Source organism: Phascolarctos cinereus, unplaced genomic scaffold, assembly GCF_003287225.1.
Source record: "Phascolarctos cinereus isolate Bilbo 61053 unplaced genomic scaffold, phaCin_HiC Scaffold_4;HRSCAF=312, whole genome shotgun sequence".
In the NCBI taxonomy this organism is placed as follows: domain Eukaryota; kingdom Metazoa; phylum Chordata; class Mammalia; order Diprotodontia; family Phascolarctidae; genus Phascolarctos; species Phascolarctos cinereus.
In genome coordinates this window covers 326,849,781-326,871,634 of record NW_027555847.1, presented here as the reverse complement: position 1 = coordinate 326,871,634, position 21,854 = coordinate 326,849,781, and the positions used below count along the sequence as shown (strand labels likewise).

The window sequence follows — 21,854 nt, the reverse complement described above, 5'->3', positions numbered from 1 at the left end:
AGCCTGTAAGCTCACCAACTGACTGGCTTGGCAAAGAGCTGCTTGTAGAGCTCAGCTGTATCTAAGCACAAAGTACAGAGAAAAGAGTAGGCATCAAAGGCCAGAAAGGGAACAGGAGGCTATATTTGTAGCTCCTCTGTGGTGAAGCCAAACATAATGACATCTGAATTGAATAACAATGTGATCTGCTGTCTCTGCATGCTCGGTCTGCTTATCAGGGCAGAACTAATGAAATTTCAGCGCAATAATGCATTCAGTGTTATCGTATCTTGGTGAGCACTTCTAATAGCTTTAACTTGTTAGCTGGAAAGCACAAAAATGGTTTCCAAGTGTTCCATGTTTATAGCAAATAGGGCAGAAAAAACAATCAAGTGGTGCCTAAAATCCTTGTCAATTAATTTCACAACTAAATATGAAGCACATCAGGGATTAGGGAATACCCTTAACAAAATATATCTTCTGACCACTACACAAATCTTTCCATTGGTTTTCAAGAAAGATCCAGGGCTCTGTGACTGAATGGCAACAAGAATGATGAAGTAGGGAACTGTAGGATTTCCTCCAAATAAGCATTAATCAAGCAGCTACAGTTCCTGAATAATAACGCAGACAAGTGATAGTGAAAGGTAGGGTTGATCCAAAATACTAAGTCCCCAATCATCTCCTAGGCAGATGTGTGCCATACATAAAGGTCTGTAGGATAGAGAAGGCCGTGGGCAAACTTACAAGGTATGCCTGTGTCCCTGGGAGATCAATTACCTGAGTTTGTGATACGTTCAACTAGGGGCTACTAGGGACAGATTTCAGGGGGTCTGCAAACTTGGGTAGGGAAAAATGCATCTGTATTTTCACTAATCTCTAATGGAAATATAACATTTTCATCAATTATGAGCTGTTTTTAAAAACATTAATCTGAGGAAAAGTTTGTTCATAAGCTTCACTAGGTTGCCAAAGGGTCTATGATGCAAGAATGGGTAAGAACCCCTGCACTAAATACTTATCACATACATCCAACTGCTACTGACCTTGCAATAGTCATATATTCATTCTGGTCAATGGGGGAAGAGCACCCAGGTGCTCCTCATCTCCTACACCCAGCTTGATTGGCCAAAGCTTGCCACTGGGAATCCTCTCAGCTGACTGTCCAACACATTCAAGGATATTCTGCAAGCCTGGCATAAGCTCTGTCAACCAGTAAGAAAAGCACAAACCTTTGAAAGCAACAACTGGGCCTTTCACAACAAGATCTTAGGATATGTTACTCATCTGAGGAAGCAGATCCAGAGAGAGCCTGTGAGAGGTATTGCCATCAAATTGCAGAAAGAAGAAAGAGAAAGTAGGGACAGCTCCAGCCCTGAGGTCTCTGCTTTGGTTCAGGACATCACTGAGGTAGACCCTAATACCAAAGAAATGTCGAAACTCCTGGACTTTGACAGTTTGTCCAACCTGCAAGTTACCCAGCCCACAGTTGGGATGAACTTCAAAATACCAAGAAGAGCTATTTAATATTTATTTATTTTTGCTTTCTTTCCAGTAAACTTGGGAATACACCTTCCCCCACCCCCCAAAAAAAAGAAAGAAAGAGGGAGGGAGGGAAGAATGAAGGAAGGAAGGAAGGAAGCAAAGAATGAACTGAGAGCTGCAAGGTCCTCCAAGAGTACTGTAAAATTCAGTGCCATAGTGGACCACTAGAGTCGTTCAGTCTGCAGTCATTCACCTAAATGGTACCTGACTGCAACTCAAATGATTAAAAATTGATTATGCTTCCAGAAACAGGGAGACTGGGGTCCAGGACATCTATGTTGACATTTTCAGCTGATGATCAGCTAAGAAAGAAAGATCATCAGCCTAGATACAAGAGTATCCACCTTGCAGTGTCACAAGAGTAATATCCTTCTAATGCTACGTGAGCACATGAGTAGCTGAAACATAAGCAATATCCTTTCAATGTCATGTGATAGCAACACATAAGCACTATGTATTATATATTTATATGTATAGATCTATAAATATGATTTTCATGCCACTTCATAAGGTTAGTGTTTTAATAAATGCATCTGGGATTCAAAGGTGAGTCTGTGCTTATCACTTTTGAAATTACAAACCCAAAAAAAAGATATCCCGAGGACACAGTAATGCCATTCTTCTTTCTTATTACACTATTCAAAATTTCCTTTTTTTTGTTTCTGCTATTCCGTTTCCTTATCTGTGATGGATGACATCTGTTTATTGAGTCTAACTACCTTAGGTGCCTGTTTATGTCCCACCTACCTACTCTGTGAAGCCTGATTAAAAAATCTCCAGTCCAAGCTGATTTTCTTGTGTTCTATTTTTTATTTATTGCTTCTATTATTCATTCATTCATCCATCAAATACTGAGTTTCTATTATGTACATGGTACCCTGCTAAGTGAAGAGGGTTGGGTCAACTAAGTGGTGCAGTGGATAGAGCATCAGCCCTGGAACTAGGAGGACCTGAGTTCAAGTCCAGCCTCAGACACTTACTAGCTATGTGACCTTGGGCAAGTCACTTGACCCTGACTGCCTCTAAAACAAGAAAGATGGATAGATAGATAGAAGATAAATAGATGGATGGATGGATGGATGGATGCAGGGGGTTCCAGTTAGAATTTGCATTCCACAAAGAAACCCTTGCACTCTAAGAGCTTACAATTTAGTTAGGGGGGAAAAAAAAACAAAATCAGTGCTTTATTACATACTACAGCATGGCATAGTTGATAGAATGCTGTTTTGGAAACCAGGAAAATCTGGGTTCAAGTCCTGCCTCACACAGATACTATGTAACTCTGACCAAGTCACTTAACCCCTCAGTGTTCAGACAAAACTCTTACTTTAAGTTGCAGAAAGCTGCTGATTTACACTGGTAGAGGGAATGTCCTCATCAGGGAGTTTCCCATGCCAACGAAATCACAGATCTAGTCCTTATCCTCATATCACTCTCTAACAACATTTTAAGACATACACATATGGATCAGAGAATGACAGAGTAGATAAAATTGTGTAGATCTTCATTGTTTTGGTTTTTTTTTTAACCAAAAAGGAAGCTCTTTGTGAGCAGGGACTTTGTCTCAATGTTTTCTACATACCTATTCGTTTATTCAACAAATACCTATTGAGTTTTGGCCAAGTGTGAGGCCCTATACTGTGTACAGAGAAGCATAAGACATGATCTCTGGGTTCTAAGAGCTTTTAAATTAAGGAGATAAACTGCATGTCAACAAATAATGATAATATATGGACATACAGGCTACACTGTACACACACGGCCAATATGTGTGACTGAGAAGCAACATGGTATAGAAAAGGAGGAATGGCCTTGGAAGCACACACTGTTGTTGTTGTTGTTGTTTCAGTCATGTTTGACTCTTAATGACTCCATTTTGGGTTGCCTTGGCAAAAATACTAGAGTGGTTTGCCATTTCCCCCTCCAGCTCATATGACAGACGAGGAAACTGAGGCAAACAGGGTTAACTGACTTGCCCAGGGTCACACAGCCAGTAAGTATCTGAGGCTAGATTTGAACTAAGGAAGTTAAGTTCAGGTATGGCACTCTCTTCTCTGCACCACCTAGCTGCCCTGGAAGCACACAGAAAATGTAACAAATATAAGATGTGTGGCTAAGGAAGAGTAAGTCACTTAATCTTTTGGTGCAGCTAGGTGGCAAAGTACACAGAGTGCTGGGCCTGGAGTCAGGAAGACCTGAGTTCAAATTCAGCCTCAGAGACTTATTACTAGCTGTGTGACCCTAGGCAAGCCACTTGATTTCGTTTGCCTCAGTTTCCTCATCTGTAAAATGAGCTAGAGAAGGAAATGCAAACCACTCCAGTATCTTTGCCAAGAAGACCCCAATTGGGGTCATAAAGACTCAGATATGTCTGAAACGACTGAACAACGTAAGGGTTACAGGCAACTCCAAGACTATTAGTTGCAGACTTGTTGCTGATTTGTATTAAGGAAGGAGTTCCCCACACTGATGAAATCACAGGTCTGGTCTAAAACAAACAAACAAAAACTAGTGCTATGTATAGACATGGCTTATACATGTCCTAGACATGTTAAGATGAGTGAAAAGTTCACCATTGGCTAGGGTATTCAGCAAATGCATCGCAGTACAGGTACAATTTTAGGTGGGCCTTGAAGGATAGAGAGGATTTTGACCAATGAAGATGAAGGGGCACCTGTTTATTGGCTGGTTTTTATTCTTTTAAGAACCCCACACAGTAAAATGGAAAACAGACTCACTGCAAAAAAAAAAAAAGGATGACATGTGAGAAGTATTTTGATTATGAATAAGACCATAAAAAGGAATTTTAAAAGGAATATTTGTATCTGTTCATCTGAGCCTCCAAATGATAGTAGCCAGCTGGCTGAGAAAGAAACGGCATGGGGGAACTGGCAGGACAACTGTCTATCGAGATATTTATAGACATTTGAGCTACAAGAGCCTCACCTAAAAGACTGGAAGCCACCCTCAAGCTTTATTCAATACCAGTTTAAACATAAGAATAAAATATTCTAATTACTGTAAATTAAATACTCTTCTCTTACTGGACTCCTTTGGGGAAAAGGCACTATTTTAAATGCAAGAGACTATTATTATAGATTTCAGATTTAATGAGACCTGAGTGAATGTCAAGCATGGAAAGATTCTTGGCTATACTTAAACGTCACACTGCCAGACACACAACAGTCCCGCATTCCTAATCTCATTATAAATAACAGGCTTATCTGGGCTGGCTGACCTCTCTTAAATTTTCAAATAGGGGCCATAAGCTATTCATAATTAAAACTATTTCTTGCCTCTTTAATATTGAGATTTCTGGGCTATAACAAAGGAGCAGAATTTCCTGTATTAGGTATTATCTAATCCCAAGGATTCCATAGCTTTTTTTAAGATAAAAACTCCACAGGCTAAACTAAGAAACTAAGCTAGAGGTCTTTGGACCTGAACACAGGAAATGGAGCCTGGAGCCTTTAAAGCCCAGCTTCAGGAAAGCATTAGCCATCCTGGATTGCTGATGCTTTCTTCACTGCTATACCCCTGCAACCCAAAAACTCACCTTTGTTAGATAATGTCAACAAGTATAGTAGACTTGAAAAGTTTCTGATTCATAGGTCAACTTTTCCTTCCATAGTTTTATATCCAAAAGTTTAGAGTTTTAAACTGGTTGCAATAAAATGCCTCTTTACCTGTTGCAATAATAAACTGCATTATTTGGATCCAGTTCTATGGCCTGTGTATAGCAGTCCACTGCAGCACCATAGTTTTCCTCCTTCATGTGGTTATTACCTAAAAAAGATAGTTAACAATGTCACAAAATTGATACAAAATGCTGAAAGGAAATAGTTCAATATCTGAAAGACTCATATTAAACATCTCACCCACAGTGACTCAAAGGCGTTGTTCAATCTTTCTAGAGATAAATTGTGATGAACAAGAAGAAGGATTTATATGGATTTATAAACATCCTTTAACGTTTATCTCCTTTGATCCTCACAACAACCCTGGAAGGTTGTTACTGCTATTATCATCCCTATTTTACAGATGAGGAAACTGAGGCTAAGAGGGGTCAAGTGACCTTTCCCAAGGTCACACAACTAGGAAGTATTTGAAGTATGAATCAAACTCAGGTCTTCTCCTTCACATTTATACAGCATTTAAAGCAGGGATTCTTAAGCTTTTTGTTATCATGGATCCCTTTGACAGCCTGGTGAAAACTCTAAAACTTTTCTCAGGAAAGTGTTTTTTTAATAATTGAAAGAAATGATAAATTTCAGTTAGAGGTTAGAGAAAATAAAGCTGACTTTTTTTCAGTCAAAGTTCACGGATGCCCAAGAAATCCCAGTTTACAAACCCTAAGTATCATAAAATGCTTTACCTATATAGCCCTCATAAGGTAAGTATACTTTTCCCCATTTTATAACTAAAGAGGCAGAGGTTCTGAGAGGTCAGATGATCTGCCCAATGGTCACAAAGCCAGATTCTGAACCCAGATATCTCTCCTTCAAGTTCAATATTCTTTTTGTCACACTACATAAACCTTATCACATAATGTCACATATATAAAAAGCGCTTTAAATTTTACCAAGTGCTTTCCAAAATAACATTAATCTTTAGCAACATTGATATCTCCAAAGTCTCTTCATATATATATATATATATATATATATATATATATATATATGCATTACATTTTGACACAACCCTGAGCTTGGCAGGGTAGCATTACTCTTTCTGTTTTACAAATGATGAAACTGAGGCTCGCAAAGGCCAAATGAGCTTCCCAGAGTCACATAGGACAATAAGTGGCATAGCTGGGAATAAGCCTGAGGTCTTCAACCACCCAATCTGTATTCTTTCCATTATGTTGCTACTGAAAAATGTTGCTACATGTAAAGGAAATTCACTTGAATCTTAAGAAATCAACATTTCTATCTATACAACATAAAATCCTTTACCTTTAAACATAATCCAAGGTGGGGAGAAATTACTTAACAAACAGGGCTGGTTACAGACAAAATTTGGTATGTCCTCTTTTCTCTCAGTCTTTCCCAACTTCTATTCCAAGCTGCCAACCATCTCCTAAGAATCCCCAACTCTAGCTTTTCCCAAGCCATACTCATGCTCTGGATTTAGTCCCCTTACTACATCTTCTTCCCTATCAAAACTTAACTCTGCTAGTTCTTATTTTCTCTTTCTCTACTAGGTAATATGATCAACTCATTCAGGATAACGTATACTGGTTGGTGAGTTACTATTAAGAAGAATAGGCTGTCATCCCCATGGATTTTTGTTTTGTTTTAAATGGATCCTGCCATGTGTGTTGAAAAAAAAAAAAAGATGATCCAAGTAGATTGTTAGGTATGATTTTATCTCAGAATACATATTTTACTCATCTGCCTATACTCAGGACCTCTATTCAGCTCCTTATTTTCTGACAGAAGTATAACATATGAAAGTAACTTTTCTTCTTATAGAGTTATTTTTTGTAAGAATATTTAAATTTTAACATGAGACTTGCCAATCAAGTGCCTTAACAATAAAAGATAAAACACAAATGATGGATTTGTTATGGCAATGTGTGATTAGGATATTTTTAGGGGCTAGAGGGGCACTTCTTGAACCAAACCATCAGGCAACCACAACAATATTAATTCAGATGGATTAATAAATGGCTAAAGTAGTCAGCACAATAGTAAAATGAGTGTCCTTACTAGCAGAGCAATGTGTCCCACATCATTTAAGAAAAGCAACTGAAGGAAATCCAAACTTCTACCATATTTAAATTAGTGTCTTAAGAGTAAGAGGAAGAATGGATGCAAAGAGAAAGGACAGAAGATTTGTATTGCAAAATTTTCTTTAATTCATTTAAGTCAGAAAGCTCTCCTCATAGGTCTAATTGTTTGCTTATACATAATTATTCCAGGGAGTAGAGAAAGTACAAAATCTTATAGTCATACTGTTTAATACAACAATAATTAAGGAAAAAATGAACATTAACTATCTCTGAAATTACAATCTAAGTTAAAGAAAGGAGATTTAATTCACCAAAAAAATTTGATTTGCAAACAACCCCTTAGGATCACATGTAGGATATAATGTAAGGGACATTTGTCCTTGGGTCAGCTGGCAGAAGGAAATAATAGGGAACTTTCCCTAAGCTCACCCAAGCTCTTCTGAGGAAAAAAGGTTACTTCCATATGTTATAGTTAAGTTAGAAAATAAGGAACTGACTAGAGGTCCTGATTACAGGCAGATGAGCAAAATATGCATTCTGAGATAAGAACATACCTAACAATCTACTTGGATCATCTTTTTTTTTTTTCCAACACACATGGCATGATCCATTTAAAACAAAACAAAATGAAAATCCATGGGGATGATGGCTTGCTCTTCTCTGAATCCACAGCATGGAAAATGAAGGAAAAAGGCAATGTGGTGAGTTGATTCAAGTTTCCCTGCTCTTTATCAAAATAGAGCCTCCCTACACGGAGTCTGCTCAGTGTAATAAATGGGTTTTGGTAGAGGGAATGGAGACATTTCAGAAAGTCAAAAACAAAACCTCCAAATGGCAGGTGGATTTGGAGTTAGAGTCAGTCAGTCAATGAGCAGTTTTTAAGGATTTATTGTGCGCCAGGCATAGTGTTAAGGGTTGGGGATAAAAAAAAGAAAAGGAAAAATGAAGTCCTGTGCTTAGTGAGCTCACATTTTAACGGGAGAGACAACATGTTAAGTATCTAAATATGTACAAGTTATACACAGAATTAGAGGACATGAGTTTGAATACTGGGTCTGTCACTGACTATCTTATATAACAGTGGTAAGATAAGTTGCTTCATTTCTCTGGGCCTCAGTTTCCTCATCTATAGAAAGGGTTGAGCTGGATGTCACCAGAGGTCTCCTCTACATTAAAATTTATAATCCTGTAATCATCCATATGCCATCCTAATGAGGGCTATAGAAAGGAAAACAAGCAACACAGGATATGGTTCATTACCAAGCCATGTCATTTACAATCAAAATTTGCCCCAAAGATCGCACAATCAAATATAAAGTTCACTGAACCCACTCTGAAACATGACCAAGCTTGTGTTTGATGTTTGGAAATGCTAGTGTTAAAGGACTGATCTGTTTGACAGGGGATTGTTGAAAGTATATTGCAGTCTTTCAAAGACAAGTCAACCTGATCTTCTTCATCCATTGAACCCATGGACACAGGTCACTGTCCATCTGTGAGACTATTCTAAGACATATTCCCTGAGAGTCTAACATGACTTGTGTACCCACCCGCATAGCATAGTCTAGAAAAAAAGTCATTCTTTACTCATTGTGTTTTGCCTGTGAGGAACACTTGAATGGTAGTGGACCTCACTGAAGAAGCTCTATAGTTGTCTGATACTTGATACAATCACTATAATGTTAGAAATACCTGGATGGCCTCAAAATCATAGATTTTCACTCTTCCATTTGGACTCCACTACTCAGCATTCTCCATGAGAATAGTAAAAACCTGTGGCAAGCACATGTCTCCCTGTTTTATGCTTCACTTGATAATGATGATCTGTAGTGTACTGAATAATATACCTCATGGATTACTTCATTAAGGAATCTTACGTGGACTTAAAATATACATGAGAGGGCTGGAGAAGGAAATAGCAAACCACTCCAGTGTCTCTGCCAAGAAAACCCCAAATGGGGTCACCAAGAATCAGATGTGACTGAACAACAAAGCCTTTAGTATCTAATTTGTTTCCAGATTTTTTTGATCACACGTCATATCTCTACAAAATTTTTTTGGATATTTATATCTTCTTATTTATCTCCTCGGGATATATCCCAGTATGGTGGAATCTTTGAGTCAAAGGATATGAACTATTTAGTCATTTTTCTAGCATCATTCCCAACTGTTTTCCAGAGTTGTTGAGCCAATTTCACAGCTACACCTGCAGTGAATTGGCACGTCTGTCTTTTCATGGCTCTTTCAATGTTTCTTCATCTTTTCCTAAATAGGAATTGCATATATTGATTGAATGTAACCTCCTTGAGAGCAGGTACTATCTTGTGTTTGTATTTATATTTCCAGTGACTGAAGCATAATAGCTGTTAAATAAATACTTGTTGACTGCTTGCTATTTCAAAAAATATATATATACATGAGAGATACTTTGGAGGAAAATCTTAAAGGCTGAATTTTGCTTTATCAAGTCACTTTTTAAAAAATGAAACAACAGGTATCAAATTTTGGAGCAGTAGAGCCAACAAAAAGTCGATGCGACACATTTTTCTGGCCTGAGGAAACTTAAGAGGTAGGCAGGAGATGTCTGTAACACCAGGGTTGAACGGGATGTCCCAGTGAAGACTTCTCAGTGTAATTAAGGTAATGAGTTCAGAAGGTAGTGTGAGAAATGAACTCTCAGAAGTGAAGGTTCCTCAAAGGGTCAAATAATTCTTGATTACTACTTTCAAAATCCTCCCCCCACTCAGACCCTGTTTTTAAGCACTTAACAGAAAGAATAAGCCCTACCCCACACCCAACCTGAGCCCTTTGTCCCTGGCTTTGAATTTCGAGCCTGGAATGTAAGCCCCACTTTCCGGTTAAGGGGATAAGAAGAAACTTTCAAGCTTAAAACGTAAGCCCACCCCCAGTTAAGGGGGTGAGGGATAGTGGTGGGTGGAGACTTGTTTTCACGATGGGCGGAGATTTGCTTTTATAAGGCAGCTCCTGTTAGGTGGTCTCTCTCTCTCTCCCGTGTACTGGAAGAGCAGACAGCCATCTCGCGAGATTGTAATAAAGGTAACCTTTGCTTTCCACTTTGAGAAGTCTCTGAGTTTAATTTGGGTTGGGGTCGCTGTCCCACACAGGGTGGAGGTAGGGTGGAAGTCTGTCCAGAGCCCACACACTTTGAGGCAGCAGCAACAGTGGCCATAGCAGCAGCAGCAGCTTCAGATGCTCTCAGCCCAGAGACAGTAAGGCAGAAAGACAAATGCTCAGAAAGAGATTACAGGGGAACCTTGGCTGACACTGGGTATAGCTAGTGCTGCCTGGCTACTCTATTACCCACATACGGTTTTGGATCACGTTACAGGAGGAGAGGAGTGCTAGTGGTCAGTCACAAGGGGGCAGGAGCCCTGATTGCAATTCTAAGACAAAGAGGAGCAATTGCATATGCAGCTGCAAATGATCAGAGGCCCTTCCTTGGGAAAGATCTGAGCACAGACTAGGAGAGCAGTGACCACACTTCTCTCTGCATCACACCACCTTGGAAACACCAAAAACTTGCAGACCTCCCAGAACTAGCTCTGAAAACAACAGAATGAAAAAGCATGAGGCTTGGAATAGTGCTTTACCACCCCCAGGTAAGCAAAGCCCAATTTTAACATAAAGTTCAAAGTTAAGAAATAGGCTGGAAAAATAAGCAAAAACAAACAAAAAATAATTTGACCATAAAAAGTTAGTATGGTGGCAGGAAAGCCCAAAACATAAACTCAGAAAATGACAACAATGTAAAAACATCTACAACCAAAGCCTCAAAGAAAAATGCTAGTTGAACCCAAGCCCAATAAAAATTCCTGGAGGAATAAAGAAAGAGATAAGAGTGGCAGAGGAAAAATTGAGGAAGGAAATAAGAGTGATCCAAGAAAAAATATGACAAGAAAATTAATAGCTTTTTTAAAAAGGACCAAAAAGAGTACTGAAGAAAATAGCTCCTTAAAAACAGAACTGACTTAATGGTAAAAAAGTTACAAAAATTCACAGAAGAAAAAAAACTCCTTTAAAAGCAGAATTGACCTGAGTCTGGCTATAAGGTGGATTTGATACTGCATGGTTGGAAAACTGAAATTATCTGAATCCAAACAGAGCTAAGGATGTTTTATCCTCTCAAAGTTGGGCCCTATATCTAGTCCCTGCTTTATATCTGGGCCCTGCAGGTTTTTCTGTCAGATTTGTGTCTCCCAGACCACAGGCCATTCACCTATAGTTGGTAGCAAACAGTGGGTACCAGCCAATATCTCCCCATTGTTCCTTGGATGCAGCCTGTGCTTGGTTCCAGTCAACCTCCTTTTTGGGAACCCCTGAAGGCAGGACGGCTCTATGCCCCTTGCCAGCAGGAAGCAGTTTCGGAAGCCAAGACCTTTGTCCCTTACCCCAAAAGAATTTGGGTCCCATCTGTTTGAGGGGGGAATGATGAGGATGGGTTCTAGACCCCAAAAAGGAAAAACCCTGGACTTTCCCACATGGTCAAATCTCTGGTTTTCCCTTGAGGCTATAATTGGCCTTTCATTGTGGACCTCCCTATGGCCCCAGGCCACTTTCCACCCTTAATCCTATCTAGACTCCATTCTCCCTGGGCAAAGTGGTCCAGGCCCCTGGAATTCTACTACCTCATAGACTGGTTGGCCACTCCTAGATCCCTCCTACAGTCTTTCTGTATATAAGGTCCATCTTATCTCCATTAAGGTGCTTAGATTCTTATAATCTACTCATGGACTTAGATTCTTAAAATATAGCCATTGCTCAGATTCTTATAATCTAGCCAATAACTCACTAATGTTCAGATTCCTTAAGAGTTTGCCCAATATGACAGATGTTCTAATAAACCTTGTCTTTGGCTGAAAGAAGGGTTGGGTCAAATTCTTTTAGACAGGACCCGTGTGTTGTGATTTTGGGGTCCCAACACCCCTATCCCCCTAAACCTCAACAAAGTGACTTGCCCAGGGTCACATAGCTTGTAAGTGTCTGAGGCCAGATTAGAACTTGTAAAGACAAGTCTTCCTGACTGCAGGCCCACAGCCTCATCTATTACAAGGTAGTTATTCCAAGGTGTGAGTACCAAGTCTGATGTAATCTTTCAAGCTAATGAGACTTCCCAGTGATGAGATTACTGGGTCAAAGATATCCAAAAGAAGGGCAGCCTGTGGCAAATACTTAATGGAAAAGTTGTGGCCATTCATCAAATTCTCCCTCCTCCTCATTGTCTTCCCCCAGTGCTAAAGATCCTGGTATCAAGAACTTCCTTTGCTGGGTCTCAGCAGCTCTAGAAGCTGAGAATTTGGTGGTTGCAACTGCAGAGGTCAGACTGGAAGTAGGATAATAGCTTGAATGGTCCTGCTCTTCCTTGGGCCCCTTCCACTAGCATCTGATGGAAGGTAGTGGTCATACCTAACTGATACAGGCCTCTTTCTGTCTTTCCCTTGGGGTCCTTGGCTGCTCTGGCTAGGCCAACCTTCCTGCTTACCTGGTGGTAGCAATGCAGTCTAGGGATGCTAGGGACTCTGAAACATCAGGGCATAGGACAGCATCCACCTAGAAAGAATTCAGGCACTCAAACTTTCTTCCAGTCAAAGTGGTAAGGTTTATTGTAAGGCCAATAGTGTGGGCTAGATTCCTAGTGAATCTGCAACTTAATGGGGGTGAGACTGACACTTACATACAAAAAAAGGACAGTGAAAAGATCTGGATGAGATTAAAGAGTGGTAAATAGCCTGGGGTGGGCTAGGTGCAATAGTGAAAGGAGTATTAAGTAGTGTGGGGTGGGCCAGATGTCTTGGGCCAGGTGACAGTGATCTGGGTGGCTGAAATGTGTAGAAAAATTCAGGGCCCGGGTTGCTTTCAAAGACATGGTCTTTTCCTTTTAGGGGTCCAGGCTCCATTACCCCCTCAGTGGGAAAGCCAAGGACTAAGCTTATAGAACTGTGTAGGGTTTCAAGATTTCTCCCATGTTCCTCATGTTTAGAAGTCCCACACTGTTCCTGTAAAGGTATACTCATCCTACTGAATATGTATATAGCTATAGCAAGATGAGGAAGTTCAAGGTTAGGGAAATGGGGAAGAAGGATGTCTCGAGATCACATACATACAACTTGAGGTGGCCCAGTGGACAGAGTACCAGATCTGGAGTTTGGAAGACCTAAGTTTAAATTTGGCCTGAGACTAGTTGTGTGACCCTGGGCAAGTCACTCAACCTGTCCACCTTACTTTCCTATACTGTAAAGAGGATAATAAGAGCAGGATAACAACAGGGGATAACTTGCTGTGAGGATCAAATGAAACAATTTTAAAGTACTTAGCACAGTTCCTAGCATAAAGTAGGTGCTGTATAAATGTGAGATATTATTAATAATTAAAGTGCCTTTATTATATTATGAACCAAGTATGTCCTATATGGAGGGCTGTTTATTAGAGAATCTCTTTTCAAATTCTTAACAGATTCAATAATGTGCATGTTTAAATGCAAATGCCTCCACTAAAGGTTCTCCTGCTGACCTTTACTTCATTTTACTCTAGTGTTTGATTTTCAAATCCTATTTTCCTAGCTGACAGGGATAACATCTTACTGGCTAGAGCGCCATCCTTGGGCAAATGAAGCCTAGGATTGATGCTGGCTGTGACTCTGGCAACTCCAAGAATTTAAGCTGCTGACCAGGAGCTCTTCCGCCCTGGAGAAGAAACTACTTTAGGAAGTCTCCACAATGAAATTGATGGAATCCTAATAAAGCTGCCCCCAGCCCCAACTTTCTAACTTTCTTATGGGCCCCACTGAACCGAAGGCATGTCCTCATCTGACTACACAATCTGGCTTTAACCACATCACAGGCCCCTAGACTCAATACAGCCACTGCCCCTAGCTAGCCACTGCTCCCAGACCCAATACACATATTTGAACAGGTGTGTCCTTGCACTCAACTATAATCACTTCATCTATTTTAGCCCACGACAAGGCCACAATACCTAACTATCCATCTTGACCAGACTGGACCACAATAGCTAGCCAATCAGAAAGCAGCACGACCAGGATGTCTGACCACCAAACGACAGAAGGGACTCCTCCCCCATTACCTAATCCCTTAGTAAACTTCTCCTGCCTTTTTAATATTCATAATTTCTGTTGGGTAATCAGCATCATTACACTATGAAATTGCCTGTCTTGTCTTACTAAGTTGCTGGTTCCACTTGGAACTCAAACTGTTGGAGGTGTCATTCCCAATAAATGCCTATATTTGGATAAAATTTTTTTTTAAATTTTAAAAAATTTAAAAAATCAAAGCAGAATTGGCCAAATGAAAAAAGAGATACAAAAGCTCACTAGAGAAAATAATTCCTTAAAAATTACAATTGGGCTAATGGAAGCTAATGACTCCATGAGATAGCAAGAAACAATAAAAACAAAGTTAAAAGAATGAAAAAAAAAGAAAATGTGAAATATTTTATCAGAAAAACAACTGACTTGGAAAATAGATTGAAGAAAAATAATTTAAGAATTATTGGACTACCTGAAAGCTATGGTCAAAGAAAGAATCTAGATATCATATTTAAAGAAATTATCATGGAAAATTGCTCTAATATCTTAGATTCAGAGGGTAAAATAGAAATTGAAAGACTCTACCAATCACCGCCTGAAAGAGATCCCAAAATGAAAACTCCCAGGAATATTTAGCTAAATTCTAGAGCTCCCAAATCAAAGACAAAATACTTCAACCAGAAAGAAGCAATTCAAATATTATAGAGCCAAAGTAAAGAATCAAGCAGCTAGGTGGAGCAGTGGATAGAGTGCTGGGCCTGGAGTCAGGAATATTCATCTTCCTGAATTCAAATCTGGCCTCAGATGCTTACTAACTAGGTGATCTTGGGCAAGTCATTTAACCTTGTTTGCCTCTGTTTCCTCATCTCTAAAATAAGTTGGAGAATGAAATGGCAAACCACTCTAGTGTCCTTGCCAAGAAAACCCCAAACTGGGTCATGAAAAATCAGATATGACTGACACAACACAATTAGGATCACACAAGATTTAGCAGCTCCCACATTAAAGGAGTGTCGAGCTTGGAATATGACATTCTTGAAGGCAAAAGAGGTAGGATTACAATCAAGACTCACCTTCCCAGAAAAACCAAGTATTCAGGAGGGGAAATGGATACTTAATGAAATAGAGAATTTCCAAACATTCCTAATGAAAAGACCAGAGCTGAGTAAAAATCTGACATTCAAACAGAAGGCTCAAGAGAAGCATAAAAAAGTAAACATGAAAGAGTAATAATAAGAGACTCATAAAATTAAACTGTTAACATTCCTATATGGGAAGATGACATGTAACTCCTGAGAACTTTATCATTATTATAGCAGTTAAAAGGAATTTACATGGAGGGCACGGGTATGAGTCAATTATGTTAGAATGACCTCCAAAAAAATGAAAGAGTGAAAAAGAGGGATGCACTGGGATAAGAGAGAAGAGAGAGACAGAATGGGGAAATTTTTCTTACATAAAAGAGACATGCAAGAAAGAGCTTTTATAGCAGAGAGAAAAATGGGAGGGGATGGTGAACAATGTTTGAACATCACTCTCACTGGAATTGGTTCGAAATGGGAAGAAACTGCACACTCAGTTGTGTATAGAAACGTAAATTACCCAAAAGGAAAATAGAACATAAGAGAAGTGGGGGGGGGGATGATAATGAGGAGGGTGGATTAAGGGAGGCACTAGTCAAAAACAAAATAGACTTTTGAGTAGGGATGGGAGAAGAAAGGGAAAGAGGGAAGGAGGGAGGGAGAGAGAAGGAGGGAGGCAGAGAGAAGGAGAAAGGGAGAGCGAAGGAGGAAGGAAAGGAGGAAGGGAGGGAGGGAAAGAGAGAAAGAAAGAGAGAGAGAAAGAGAGAGAGAGAGAGAAGCAGATAGAATGGATTAGAAACCAGAATCCAACAATACGTTGTTTACAAGAGACACAGTTGAAATAGAAAGACACACAGAGTTAAAATAAAGGGGTGGCGTAGAATCTATTACACTTCAGCTGAAACAAAAAAGGCAGGGGTAGTAATCGTGATCTCAGACAAAGAAAAAGCAAAAAAAAATAGACCTAATTAAAAGAGATAATCAGGGAAACTACATTTTGCTAAAAGGTACCATAAATAATGAAATAGTATCAAAAAATTTTACAGAAAGTTTTTCTGATAAAGGCCTCATTTCTCAAATATATACTGAGTATAGAACTGAGTCAAATTTATAAAAATAAGAGCCATTCCCAATTGATAAATTATCAAAAGATTTGAACAGGCAGTTTTCAGAAGAAGAAATCAAAGCTATCCATAGTTATATGAAAAAATGCTTTACATCATTATTGATTAGAGAAATGCAAATTAAAACAACTCTTAAGTACCACCTTACACCTATCAGAAATGACAAATGCCAGAGGAGATGAGAGAAAAATAGGTACACTAATGAACTGATGGTGGATTAGTGAACTGGTTCAGCCATTCTGGAGAACAATTTGAAACTATGCCCAAAGGGCTATAAAACTATACATACCCTTTGACCCAGAAATAACACTACTAGGTCTGTATCCCAAAGAGATCAAAGAAAAAGCAAAAGGACATATATGTACAAAAATATTTATAGCTGCTCTTTTTGTGGTGGCAAAGAATTGGATGTTGAGAGGATCCTAACCAATTGGGGACAGGCTGAAGAAGCTGTCACATATGATTGTAATGGAGTACTATTGTGGTATAAGAAATGATGAAGGGGGTGTTTTCAGAAAAATGTGGCAAGACCTATATGAACGGATGCAAAATGAAGTGAGAAGAACTGGGAGATCATTATGTACAGTAGCAAAAATGTTATAATGATGATCAGCTGTGAAAGGTCTTTCCAAAGGACACATGATAAAAAAAATGCTATCCACCTCCAGAGATAGAACTGATGAAGTCCACGTGCAAACTGAAGTATAATTTTCTCACTTTATTTTTTTTGTAATATGTTTAATATGGAAATATGTCTTACACAATTTCATATGTATAACTGATATCATATTGCCTGCTTTCTCAGTGGGGGTAGGGGATAGAAAGGAGGGAGAGAACTAGGAACTCAAAATTTGAAAAGCAATGAATGTTTAAAATGAATAAATAATGCTTTTTTTAAGGAAAAAATAAATAAAACTTAAGTGCTAGGGGGAAAAAATGAAACAATAAATACAGTGAGACAATATTGTCCTCTATACCCTTTAGTCAACTGTGTTATTGTGAAGGTCAAAGCTAGCCTCTGTGGCAGCTATTAGAGACTAACTCTATGAACGTTTACACCTGGACAAATGAAAAGCCAAATCCCTCCTTGAGTATTTTAAAGAAAATAGTTTCTTATTTCCTCTTGCTTGTGGTTTTTTTTTGTCTTGCTTGTGCTTTATCAAAATCACCCCATCTAAAACTGTTAGAGTACTCTGTTGTCTGCAAATTTTAGGACAAATCATTTTTGAAAGTACAGAAACCAACATATTTGTTGGAAACAAACACTTGTTCTTAAAAGTGGTTGTTGTTCAGTCATTTTCAGCTGTGTCCCACTTGTTATGATCCCATTTGGAGTTTTCTTGACAAAGGTACTAGAGTGGTTTTCTAGAAGGAAATGGAATAATTTCTTTCTCCAGCTCATTTTACAGATGAGGAAACTGAGGCAAATAGGGTCAAGAGACTTGCCCAGGGTCACACAGCTAGTGAGTATCTGAGGCTGGACATGAACTCAGGAAGAGGAATGTTCCTGACTCTAGGATCAGTACTCTATCCACTGCAACACCTAGCTGTCCTAAAAGTGGTTAGCCTATGCCTTTAAGACTAACCTTAAAAGATGAGTAGAAAATGGATTAGAATCTCTCACAAGGAGTTGTGGCATATTTTCCATGAATCAACACTTGGGACCAAAGCCGTGGGGGGGAATAGAAGAAGCATACCCCAGGCTCCAAGGGAAACAGTCCATGTGTAAAAAGAATAGTTCCGTCACTGCTGGCCATGTGATTTTCTGCACCAAATTACCTTTTTTTCCACAGTATAAACTGAAAAGGAGGCTGAAGTAGGCCTGAAAGTGGTTTGTTTTTAACACACAGCATGTTCCCTAAATAAGTACTCTGCCACAGGGAATCTGTTGATTCTCATTCACAGCTTAGGACATTAGGATCTGTGTCCCCGCAATAGGTAACCTTGGCTGGAACATCAGGCTTCTTCTCTACTCTCTTTTAAATGGGCCAAGTGATCTTTAACTCCTACTTGAATACCTGCCAGAAAGGGACAGAGGAATATTTGTTACAGAGCTTCTCATGGAATCTCAGTACTTCTCAGAGAACAGCTCCTCAAGACCACAAAAGAGCCTGCTCTAACGCATATGTGGCAGAGAATTTTCTGCTCCTAGGCAATCAGTACAACCTCCTCTTCACCCCCATTCCAGCCCCCTACCCCTATGAGAGTATTGGGCAAAAAATTATAGAATCATCAAAGCTCAGAGAAAAAGAGCCCTTACAGATCATTTTACAGATAAAGAAACTGAGGCCCAGAGATATATAGCCTGTGGAGGACCTTGACTCCCTTCTATCAATGTATCTCACTTTATACATAACAGAGCCCTAAAAAGCAGCAGCTTAATTTGCTGTTCTCAAAAATGATTTTTTTATTGTTACTTTTGGTTTTAAATAACTTATATTTTCCAATGTGTGCCTGCTTTCTCTCCTCTCCCCAAGTCATCCTTCATGGCAAAAAATAAACGAGATTTTTTAAAAAGTTCAGAAAAACTAACCAACATTATATGAACCTAATCCTTTGCAGAAGTGGAGGATTATGGGTGTGAAGCACTGTATTTAATTTGTTATTTTTTTAATCCAAAATTCTTCCACTAAAGTTTACTCTAATGCCTCATCTAGATATCAAGGTGACCCCTGTATTATCAAAGTTAATGCCAGCAATCAGGTCCTGCCAAACAGGAAAGGATTTTAGTACAAACCAGTCTAGCAGCTAAAATGTCTGTGAAACTCTTAGTATTCCAATGTAAGCTCTCTGAGAAGGAGAAAACTATCTTATGCTTTTTATTTATACCTCCGGCACCTTAGCAATGGGTCCATACAATCCACTACCACCCTCTCCCAATCCTTGTTGTTGCCACCCACTGATCTCCTTATTCTCCCAATTTTTCTACTATTTGGATCACAGATTTTTAGTTTCAGGTTCACAGCCTCCCTCTCCATTTGCACCTGATACCATAATTAGGAATTTCCACATTCAATTTGATTTGACAAACATTTAGTAAGCACCTACTATAGGCAAGGCATCATATGTAATATGAATATTAAAAACTACTCAGCTCCTGCACTGAATAGGGTTCTAGAAAGACTTAAAGAAGAAGAGATGGCTTTTAGCTAGAAAGATCAAGAATGCCTTCACACAGGAGTTGGTAATTGAGCCAAATCTTAAAAGAGTAGGATTCTAGACCTGTGAAGAAACATGTTGCCCATCTCCTGACAGAAAGTTGATGGACTCTGGGTATAGACTGAGATATATATTTTGGGACATGGTCAGTGCAGGAATTTATTCTGCTTGATTATGAATATTTGTTACAGTTTGTTTTTCCTTTTTTTTTTTCAATGAGATGGGGAAATGGGAGAAAGAGAAATTGACTTTTCTATACATTGAAGAAAACGTAAGTTAATTTTTAAAAAGAGAGAGAAGGATTCTGATAGGGAAGAAGTCTAAGGGAATGCATTTCAGGGATCGAGGAAAGGCTTTGCAAATGCACAGAAATAGAAGATGGCATCACAAGTTTAGGAAACAGTCAGCCAACCAGCTGGTTTGTAATATAGTCATGGGCAGTAATGAGAAATAAGGCTAGGAGAAGTCAGAGTCATATTGTGAAAGGCCTTAAATACCTGAGTAATTATTTTGTGTTTTATTTTCCAGACAATAAGGAATGACTTAAGATTTTTGAGCAAGTGAGTAAAATGGTTCCTATGTAATAGGAAGATTATTTTTGCTCTTTGAATTGTGGATTGGAAAGAATGAAGGTGGTTCAAGTTAGAAAACTAATGGCCCAGGTGAAGACTGATAAGGGCCTTATAGTATTAGCAGTGTAAAAAAGCAGAATAGGACAGATAAGAGCAACATTGGGGAGGCAGAACTGACATGATTTGGCAATGGCTGTGGGAGGTGAGAAAGAGAGAAAAAGCTCTTCAATTCTTCTAGATTCTCCTAGCATATCTCTTGTGTTCACTTGTCCCCACATCCAGCCTTGATCCGTGAATATTTTTGGTTCACCAGCTATTACAATCTGAATGCTTTCCTCTGTCCTTCTGATGTTCACAACAATCAAATCCTTATCCTTGCAAAACCAGTTACAAATGAGTTTTCCAGCTCTTGCTCCATGGCTATTGGGCATTGCTGGACAAAAGTCACAAAATCAAGTTGACTTCACTCAATTAAAAAATTCAAGTTATGTGACATCATCTGGTCCCTTGTTGCTACTCAACAAGTTGTTGTTGTTCAGTTGTTTCAGTTGTATCCAACTCTTCATGATCCCATTTGGGGTTTTCAGGACAAAGATACTGGAGTGGTTTGCCATTTCCTTCTCCAGCTCATTTTACAGATGAGGAAATTGAGGCAAACAAGGTTTGATTTGCCCAGGGTCACATAGCTAAGTAAGTACCTGAGGCTAGATCGGAACTCAGGTCTTTCTGACTCCAGGTCTAGCACTCTATTCACTGTGCCACCTAATTTCTCCTCTATTCTTAAGGACTTCTTATCTTACTGACCACAGTAACTTGTTTCCAAACTTGTATACTCTGCTGTCATGCTCAATCGCACTCTCTCAGTATCATCACTTTCACTCTTCCTCCTTCCTTCTGGTCAAAAAGGAAAAACTATTCCTACTACACATTAAGGCCGGGATCCTTAACCAATTTGGTGTGTCACTGACCCCTTTGGCAGTTTAGTGAAGCCTGTGGACCTCTTCTCAGAATCATGCTTTTGGATGCATAAAATATACAGGATTACAAGGGAAACCAAGTATATTGAAATAAATACTCAAGATCTTTTTTCTAAATTTCATGAATCCCTGAACTAAAGCTATCCCACTACCTGTGATTTGATTCTTTCCTTTCTTGCCTCCTTCAGATACACATTCTAACAATACTTTCTGCTTCTCTCATGAATCATCAGGCTCTTCCCTTCCAATGGAGTTTTTTTCTCCCAATCAAATACTAAGGTCTCCTTGATACTTTAATGGAGCTCATCTATGTAGGCAGAACAAGACCCATCCACGCCTTCTCTTTCTATGTCATTATTATCCACGACCTCTTATAAGTACTCCACAAGGAGGTCCATCCAACTTATTGAGCACTATCCTCTAAAACCCCTTGACACTGCATTGACACTAATGGAGCACCAAAGCCATCTATCAGTTCTCACTCACACATGGCTGGCCTTCCTTCTCCTTCCACTAATACATTTTTCTGATTATCTTTTATGATGCTTCTCCTGCACCATTGCTTATTTGTAATATGCATCCTACTCACACTCAGTATGTGCTTTATCTTTTAAGTGAC

The 21,854-nt window shown here is 39.1% G+C and overlaps 1 protein-coding gene across 5 annotated transcripts in view; it reads right to left on the bottom strand.

The window, feature by feature from the left end:
• Positions 1–21,854, bottom strand: part of SGTB (small glutamine rich tetratricopeptide repeat co-chaperone beta) — a 113,433-nt gene that overhangs the window by 61,811 nt on the left and 29,768 nt on the right. For all 5 annotated transcript variants that reach the window (XM_078153170.1, XM_078153168.1, XM_078153171.1 and 2 more), the window contains exon 5: positions 5,211–5,310. In XM_078153170.1, the coding sequence (XP_078009296.1) occupies positions 5,211–5,310 (100 nt within the window). The remainder of the gene's footprint in view (positions 1–5,210; positions 5,311–21,854) is intronic.